This window comes from Elephas maximus, chromosome 3 (genome assembly GCF_024166365.1).
Source record: "Elephas maximus indicus isolate mEleMax1 chromosome 3, mEleMax1 primary haplotype, whole genome shotgun sequence".
NCBI lineage: Eukaryota > Metazoa > Chordata > Mammalia > Proboscidea > Elephantidae > Elephas > Elephas maximus.
The window spans coordinates 73,110,352-73,118,790 of record NC_064821.1 but is presented as its reverse complement, the minus strand read 5'-3'; the positions used below and the strand labels follow the sequence as shown (position 1 = coordinate 73,118,790).

Genomic DNA, 8,439 nt, shown 5'->3' with positions numbered 1-8,439 from the left:
CTGGGGAAGATACCTCATGCCAGTGGGAAGTGAACTGGAAGGCCCAGAGTCAGAGTCAGAAGATGAAAACAGCCAGGCTCAGAGTCTAAGAAAAATCTTTATTCTCCAACAGGCCCCCCACTTTACTTTCCCCAGGTAATTCCCTGTTCCCAAATTTGAACTGAGCCACAGGCAGAGCACGAAAGGGTATCCTGCTCTCCCCTCTCCCCATACTGGTGCCAGCTCTTGCTCCACCTCCTCATGGTCCCACCAATGGCCCCACCAATGGCCCCACCAATGGCCAGGGGCAGGGAAGGAGGGAGAGATGGTGCCTGGGAGCCAGGGAGGTCCTGTCTCACTCATCACATTTTCATAGGATCCCTCTCGGAACCTGATCCTCCCTGGCTCCTCAGGGTCTAGCCTGGTGGTCCTGTTTTCCATGATCTGCCCCTCCAGTGGTCCTTTCCTGTATGGTCTGACCCTGTGGATGACAGGTACTTAGGTGGCCTTGATCTCCATAGTTCAGTTCTCTGGTTTGTCCATCCTTCATGGCAAGGCTCATTGGAGAGTCCACCTTTGGAGGTTCTATCACTGAGGGTCTGGCCCTTGGGTGGTTTTGTTCTCCAGAGATCCAGGCTGCTATGCTCTGGCCCTGCCAAGGTTCCATCCCAGATGATGTGGTCCTCTGAGAGGCCCGATTCTTGTAGTCCAGCACTCTGGCAATCAGGCTCTTGGTAGTCTGGTCCTCTGGGAGACTTGTCCTTAATAGCTGGCTCCTCCGGAAGCGTGAGCAGCTGTGTTGTGGCTTTCTCAGAACAATGGCCCCTGGGTTTGAGGCCTCTGGGAGTCTGGTCCTCAGGGTGTTTCATCAGCTGCAGGCAGGTACCTCTGGAGGCCTGTTCTCCACGATCTGGCTCTTTGGTGAGCTTGTCCCCTATGGCCTGATTGTCTGATGGTGTGGGCTGCTGTGATCCAGCCCTCCTATAGCATGGTTCCCTGTACTTGGCCCCAGCAGTGGTTTTATCTGTGATGGCCAGACTTTCTGGAGGTTTGTGGGGTTGTGACTTGACCCTCCAGCAGGAGTCATCCACATGGTCTAGCTCTCTGGTGGTTCTTTCTCTGCAGGACTGGTCCTCCAGTGGTGGGCTTGGTTGTGTGTGGGCCCTCTCACAGGCCTGTCTCAAGTGGTCTGGGCACACAAGGGGCCCATCTCTGGTCTGGCCTGCCTCTGGGGAGCTCAGTGTTTGTTTGAGAGTTAAGTACTGTTGGGAGAGAGGACAGACATTGTACCAGGCATGCCTGCTTGGGCATGGGAGCAGGCCTCCCCTCCCCGCTTCCCTTGACTCTAAATGTGCAGAAAGGGCTCTCAGTTAGTGCTCACCTCCTTACGGCTATTGATGGCCTGTTGCAACCACAGCAGTTCCATGGCCAAGTGGCTGCGGAGGTGCTGGACCTCCTGGAGTTCAAGTTGGCTGTAGGGCAGTCCTGGATCTGTGGCTTCTATGAAGGAGAGAGGGAGGAAGAAGAGAGCCTTGAGGGGTCAATACTGGGCACTGTCTTAGCTTTAGAACACTGGCACCCTCCCCCATCCACCTAATCTGTTGCCCTCAACGAGGAAGAGGGAAGTAGGGAATGCAGTTTTATCTAGCACAAGCCTTTCACTTTTCAGATCAAGAAGCTGAGTCCCAAAGAGGGTCAGGGCTTGTCCTAATCTAGGCAGAGAGTCACCTGGGTTCCCCATCCTTGATGAGTCTCTGGTTTCCCCTTGACTGGGTTTCCTGGTTTTCCTGCTCTGCTTATCCTGAAGTTGGGGGCTGTCTTCTCGACTTCCTGGGTTTGCTGAGCTTTCTCTTGACTTCTTCAGCACCATCTCCTCAGGCTCTTTACATGGAAATTGACTCCCTAGTTCCTTCTCTGGATTTGTCACTCTCTCTCCTGCTTTCCAGGTCCGATGGGATTTTACGTTCTGAGAAATCAGTCAGAGAGGTATGAGAGCTCCAGAGCTCAGCCCCTTCATCCAGCAGACAAGTTGGTGAGAATTAAGGATTGGGGTCTGAGGCAGTGAGTCTGCAGCCTCTTCTAGGAGGTTAAAGTAGGAAAGGTGGGTTCCACCCAGGAGAATAAAGCAGGAAGGGTGGGTTCCACTATTCCCTTGAGCCCCCTACCCAGGGCCTTCCTCCTCCTTTCTCCCTCTGGGGTGTGCACTACCTCTGGGAGAAATTGGGGCCTGGGAATCCAGCCCTCAGTCCACTGGACCACACCCTGGTCACCCTCGATCTCCCGTACAGTAGCCTCATACTCAGCTCGCAGATTCTGGAACTGGCGTCGGACCAAGAAGCCCCGGACACAAGCCTGGTGTGGAGAATGAAGGGGAAAGAAGACCCTTATTACTGCAAGAGAATGGGTATCTTGGGGCTTTCTCCTGGAGAGGTCATTCTGGTCGCTGCAAGCGAGGGCACGGCCCCAGGGAAAGGATAGGTGACACTGCATGGAGGCTCAAGGCAGGATGCTTGCCTGAATCCCCACTTCGCTTTAAGGCCCTTCCCACCTTTTCCCTGATCCCAGCAGGAGCTGTGGGGGGCGGGGGGAAGGGCGCGTGGGAAGGTCCGAGGATTCCAGCATTCTTTGGGGCGGTAGGGGGTGAGTTGCCATCTCCAGAGGTTGGCACGCGGGTAGCCCCATATCGCTCGAAGGTCCCAGTCCGGGATCTCCTGAGAGGAAATCAGGTGCACCTTGCCCTCCCCGCCCCGCACAGCACCTGCAGAGCCGACACCTTCCGAAACAACTGCTCCAGCTCCATTCCAGCGCCAACGGTACCGCGGCCCGCAGGGCGCCTGCGCAGTGCGTCATTAGGCCGCGCCACTCCTTAGCCTGTCGGATCCCGCCCCTGCTGTCTCCACGGCAACGGTCCTCCTCACCATGCTTGACGCGTCCTGGCGACAAGCTCACCCGTGTCTCGATCGCCCTACCTCCCGAGTCCCACCCGCAGAGCCGCGCCGGGGATTCCAGCCCTACCTGAGCAGGACTTCCCAACCAAAAGTGGGTTACACGGGCGTCGCCGCCGAGCAAAGGCGCAATGACAGGAGAGAGGACACAGAGCCTCTTTCTTTCGAGTTTAATGCCATCCAGTGCCCCCCTCCCCATAGCACCTGGGGGGCTGCTGAATACCCGCCCGAGTCCCGAGTCCTGTAAAAAGTCAGTTTGAAGGGAATGAAAAAAGGCAGTCTGGGCCTGGGTCCGACGCCTACACAGCTGACTGATCCTCAGGTCCAGTGTTCTCGGCCAGGTGCAGCTTCTGTCTGTGCCAGTCAAGGGTTGTGACGCCTTGGACCTCAGTCATCCCTTCTACCCCCATATTCCCATTCTGCATAGGTTTAGCTTCCCCAAGTGTGCAAAGGAACGGGCTGGGGGTCTAGGGCCTTCATGGTCTGAGGCTGCAGTCTGCACCCGCAGTGACCTTCTTGCTGTGTCGCCTTCTCTCCTCTCTTGATCCAGATCATTACCTTCTCCTAGTCAAAGAGCAGGTGGACCTGTGAGCCACAGAGTGGCTGGTGTGTGTGTGTGTGTGCAATTTCCATCTGAGGACTAGATGGGGAGGTGGCCTAAAATTAATCAAAATGATTGTTCAGTGCTGAGGGCATCAGACAAGCCTTGCAGAGATTTTGATCAGTGTGTAAAATATATTCCCTGAAAACACCTTATTTCTAATACTTGGAAAATTCCTTCTGTACTCCTCTACCTGGGCAGTTTGTGCCTAATTCTGACTCAATAGGACTAAAAAGGTTGGGGATGTTGGTTGTATGTGAGTACTCCTGAGGGGATGGTGGGGAGGAAGAAATTGACCCAATCTCAGGACACACACGCACACTGCCAGCTTCCTTGGAAAGGATACATGGAATTGCTAAGATCTTCCAGCTGTCAACAGAGAAAAAGGGAGGTTTTGGTCAAGAGCAATGCCAGGTGAGACACCAGATGCTGTGGAGGCCATAATTTGGTGGGGATCGAGGGCCCTGGAGTGGTGGGATCCATGCACCCCCCACCTTTTCACCCAGAGGTCAGGAGTTGCCTTGGGAGCATGTGCCTCTCCTACCCCCGGTCCCCCAGGAACTGAAGCACCCAGCCCTGACCCACATTGCTAAGCAGCTGGTCCAGGTTTCGGTCAGCCATGGTCTTCTTCTGCTCCTCAGGCAGACCCTGAGTGACTCCGTCCTCTTCCTCCTCTTCTTCCTCCTCCCCACACACGTCCAGGCTGAAGTGCAGCCGGGCCAGCTTCTCCTGCATCTCCCGCACGTGCTCCAGCTGCTCAAAGGAGCATTCCTTCCCTGGATAGCCCTTGTCTGAGCCCTGGGAGCCAGCTTGGGACCCTGGCCCCAGCCACACCCCAGAGAGCAGCCCCTCCAGCCCCACCCACATACCCTCTAGGCTCATTCTCCAGTACTCACCAAAGGCTTGCAGCCGGCCTGAGTGAAAATCATTAAGCAGGTTCAACAGTCCCCCTTCCATCTCATAGACATCGGTCACCTCAGTCAGGAAAGAGTGCTGCAGGGGGGTGCCTGCCGAGCCGCCCCCACCTCCGGCCAGCACTGGGCGGCATTTCTCCTTGCCTACCCTGGGTGGGATGGGCATGACTATGGTGACAGGCTGGGGCAGACAGGTACTCCTGGGTCTTTTGTGCCATCAGTCTGTATGCACTGATGCATCTGCCCACTCACCCACCAACATCAGTGGACGTTGCTTCCCTGGCACTGCACTGGCCAGATTTGGTGGCAGGAAGAGGTGAAGGGAAGAAGTCAGGGGAAGTCTCTTTCTGCCAGTGACACTCACAGCCAGAGGCATGTCTGGAAGGCTATTACTGGATTTCTGCCTGAGCCCCTCACTGCCCTCCTGTGACCCCAGGGGGACTTACTTGTCCTCCCCATCCTCAGTGAATTTGTTCCATAGGGGCAGGTACCGCTTTATTACCACTAGGACCATTTTGCTGTTTTTAGTTGCCATCGAGGAGATTCCGACTTCTGGCGACCCCATGTGTGCAGAGTAGAACTGCTCCAAAGGGTTCTCAAGGCTGTGGCCTTTCAGAAGGAGATCGCCAGGTCTGTCTTCCAAGGTACCTCTGGGTGGGTTCACACTGCCAACCTTTAGGTTAGCAGTCGAGCATTTAACCGTTTGTGTCACCCAGGGACTCCTATAAGTACAGTATTATTCCTAAAATATAATTTTGGGGATTTAATCTGAGATCCAGGTAGTAATTGAACAATCACTACCTCTGTTTTCTCCTCCTCACAGATAAATGTGTTCATTGCAGAGGTCCATTTCCCCAGGGGCCATTTGTTTCCTTCTCACCTCTGCCCCTTTGTTCTAACAATTAGTTAGCATGTATGTTTTATCCTCAAAGTGTCTGCCATGTTTTAAGTTCTAAATGTGCCATGTAGTGAGAAAAGTTTAGCATATAGTTGGGACACCTGGTAGCAAAGAGGCAGACACTGATGTGCACTGCCTAATTATATCCTATTTTGTTGTTGTTGCATGCTGAGTCAGTTCTGACTTATGGTGACCCTAGAGGACAGAGCAGAACTGCCCCATAGGGTTTCGAAGGCAGATCACCAGGTCTTTTCCCCCACAGAGCCGCTGGTGGATTTCAACAGCTGGCCTTTCGGTTAGTAGCTGAGCACTTAACCATTGTGCCACCTGGGCTCCTATATCCTATTTTACCCCTCCAAAAAATATCCTCCTGCTCCTTTTCTATTGAAACACTGTTTTAACTTCTCTATTACCCTCAGGATAACCTCAAAGGCCCTTCCAGTGTAGCCTCGACCTCTCCAGTTGTATTTCCTGCTACTTCCATCCCAGCCCTGAGCTTCAGCTACACTCCACTGCTGGCTATCCCCAAACAGGCCTCTCAGGCAGGCGGTGTGCAAAGCCAAAGGGAAACACAGTGATTTTATTTGGAAAGAATTGGAGAAAAAACACATTGTCTTTAGTGGGGAACAAACAGGGGCACCTTATAGGGTAGGATGCAAAGTCCTAATCATTAAAAAAAAAAAAAAAAATTTCAGCAGAGAATTCAAATTGTACACCCTGGCTTCCCCTTCAACTCTCCTGGCCCCCGATACTCCAGGTGACCAAACCACCTGTGGTTCTCAGAATCTCCTAGGTAGTCTCTTTCTTCCATACTTGTGCCAGGTGGGCCTCTCAGTCTGGAATGTTTCTCCCTCTCCCTATGCCCAATAGCCTTCTCTGACTCTCTCCCTTCTCTGAAGTGATCATCACACTATATGTGACCCCAATGATCCACCTGGCCCTCTCCCCACATACTTGAGGACAGAGACTGGGTTTGATCATCTCCTAAGTTTCCTGGGATGTGCTTCAGGCTGGGCCCAGCCAATGGGAGGCATCAATTGTTGCTAAATAGTTGAAGACTGGAGTCCCCCCTTGCCTCCCTCCCCACAGGGCTCAGCTTGGAGTGGGGATCCCTCCTTCCCTTCTCTGCTTCCCTTCTGTACTCACCTCTTGAATTTGGCCCGCTGCTTGGGAGATGGCAGGTGAGGGAGTCCCAGGGCCAGGGAGCCACTGTGGCTGGTGGGTACAGGGACCCTGCGAAACGTGCCTGGGGCCTGGGTTTGTTGGGTCAGGCAGGGCTTGGGGCTCCTCTTCTTCTTCTTGTCATCCATTGGGTGTGGGCTGGGCCTCAGTTCCTAAGAGACAGGTAGCCCCATTAAGACAGCTAGGGGCCAATTCAACCGTTCACCTGGCAACCCCTGAGAGTTGCAAAGGAAGGGCCCTGGACTTTCTAACTGTCCTCTCACAACTGTAAGGGGCTATATCCCCTCATGGGTACAGTGGAGGCAGGGCCAGATGCCAGCGCCTGCTCCTGGGGGCATGGATATGCATTTGAAGGGCCTTCCCTGGCCCACCCCATGTCCTCTCCTGCCCTCTAGCCTTAGCGGGGAAAACCTAGGTCCTGCCTGAAAGGGCTGAGCCAGACACTATTACCCTGCTGCTGCTGTTGGAGTTTCCTGTCCCTGTGGCCGAGGGGGCTGGGCTGGGCAGAGGAAATGTAGGGGGAGACAGGGTGGATTCCAACAGGCAAGAGCCCAGCTGAGGATTAGGGCTGTCAACTAGGCCCCTTTTATTTATCAACTCCCTCTTCCCCTAGGCAGACACTGAGAAACCGTCAGCATGGACGTGACCGAGGCCTGGGTGGGGGCACCTGGGAGGCCCCAGTGTCAGGCAGGAACCACCAGAGGATGAGTAATAGTAGGGGAAGCCCTGGCACATGGGGCAGAGTTTGTTGGGAGTTTTCTCGCACTTAGACACTGGCATCCCTCCTCCCCCACCCCAACCACAAACACCACAAGACTTCCAGAAGTTGCCTGGGACATGCTTCTACCAGCTTCAACCTTCCCTTCCAGGTCAGGAGGTCCCTGCTCCACTGACAAACAGCCTCAGCTGCTGCCAGGGTGGGGCGGGTGGTCCACAGCTGGCTGCCTTGGCCTCCAACAATGGCCGAGCCTGTGGCTGGCACTGCCCAGTTGGCCTCCAGTCCAGCCCTGCCCCCTGAGGCTCCAGTCTGCTGTGGTCCTCCTCTCTGGGGGCCTGGGAGCGCAGGGTTTGTTTTTTTTTGAGCTGATTGCTCCAGGCTGGAGCCACCTAGCCCAACCCTGCACTCTAGGATGGTGGTGGTGGTATGTGTCTGTCTGTCTGCGGGGGGTGGTGGAGAGGAAGAGGGATTTAAACCGGCACCTGGCTGGCTGGCACCGAATAGGTCTGGGGGTGTGGTGGAGGGGTGACAGGAGCCGCATTATCCGCCCCTCCCTACAGTAGCTTGACCCAATTAGGGACTTGATACAGGAAAACTTGAGCAGGCGCCCCAGCTCCCCAGAAGCGGCTGGGGGCCACCCGGGATCTATTTCCCACACTCGGGCTCCAAAGCCATGTGTGCCAGCTCGGGAGCCCGGGTCAGAAATCGAGCGTCAGACCTGCGTCATCCCGCCCCCGCCCCCACCCCTCGGGGGCGACTGACCTGGAGGCTCGGGGCCTGAAGCGATGCTTCGGCGCAGGTTCCTCTCGCGCTCAGCTCTCTCCTCCTGGGAACCGGGACGCGATGAAGCTAAGCGGGCGGGAAGTAATTTGCATTTAAAGGGAAAGTGACCTTCTGTAGGTGTCGGGATGGAGTAAGAGGGGAGGAGCATCCCCCCGTTTATTAGGCTGCTTATCCCCTCTCCCGACTTTATCTCTCCGCTGGAACTAAGGCGACCCAATTGGTTCTGTGATGGCGATCTAAAAACATATTCACTTCCCCGTCAGTTTCAGAGAGAAGCTACAGTCCCTTACAAAATGGTGGTGGCTTTGTCAGAGAGAGAGAGAGAGAGAGAGAGAGAGAGAGAGAGGACAGCAGCCATCTGCTGAGTTTCAGGTCCCTTGTTAAGCACTTCATGTACATTTAATCCTCATAACAACCCT

The 8,439-nt window shown here is 54.9% G+C and overlaps 2 protein-coding genes across 3 annotated transcripts; both read right to left on the bottom strand.

Annotated features, from left to right (window-relative positions):
• Positions 1-258: 258 nt before the first annotated feature.
• On the bottom strand, positions 259-3,000 carry IQCC (IQ motif containing C). Of its 2 annotated transcripts, XM_049878609.1 has the most exons (5): positions 2,738-3,000; positions 2,188-2,331; positions 1,708-1,945; positions 1,361-1,479; positions 259-1,241 (listed from the first exon to the last, which is right to left on the bottom strand). In XM_049878609.1, the coding sequence occupies exons 1-5, from the start codon at positions 2,777-2,779 to the stop codon at positions 396-398; spliced, it is 1,389 nt and encodes a 462-aa protein (XP_049734566.1). In that variant the 5' UTR covers positions 2,780-3,000; the 3' UTR covers positions 259-395. The 2 variants fall into 2 exon arrangements, with proteins under 2 accessions (XP_049734566.1, XP_049734565.1); XM_049878608.1 differs by having other exon boundaries at positions 393-1,241; positions 2,188-2,742.
• An 80-nt stretch (positions 3,001-3,080) lies between these two features.
• CCDC28B (coiled-coil domain containing 28B) lies at positions 3,081-8,072 on the bottom strand. The gene is made up of 6 exons (XM_049878621.1): positions 8,000-8,072; positions 6,484-6,671; positions 4,422-4,588; positions 4,111-4,301; positions 3,872-3,894; positions 3,081-3,278 (listed from the first exon to the last, which is right to left on the bottom strand). Exons 2-6 carry the CDS (start codon positions 6,645-6,647, stop codon positions 3,224-3,226), a joined length of 600 nt encoding a protein of 199 aa, XP_049734578.1. The 5' UTR covers positions 6,648-6,671; positions 8,000-8,072; the 3' UTR covers positions 3,081-3,223.
• Between the last annotated feature and the right edge of the window lie 367 nt (positions 8,073-8,439).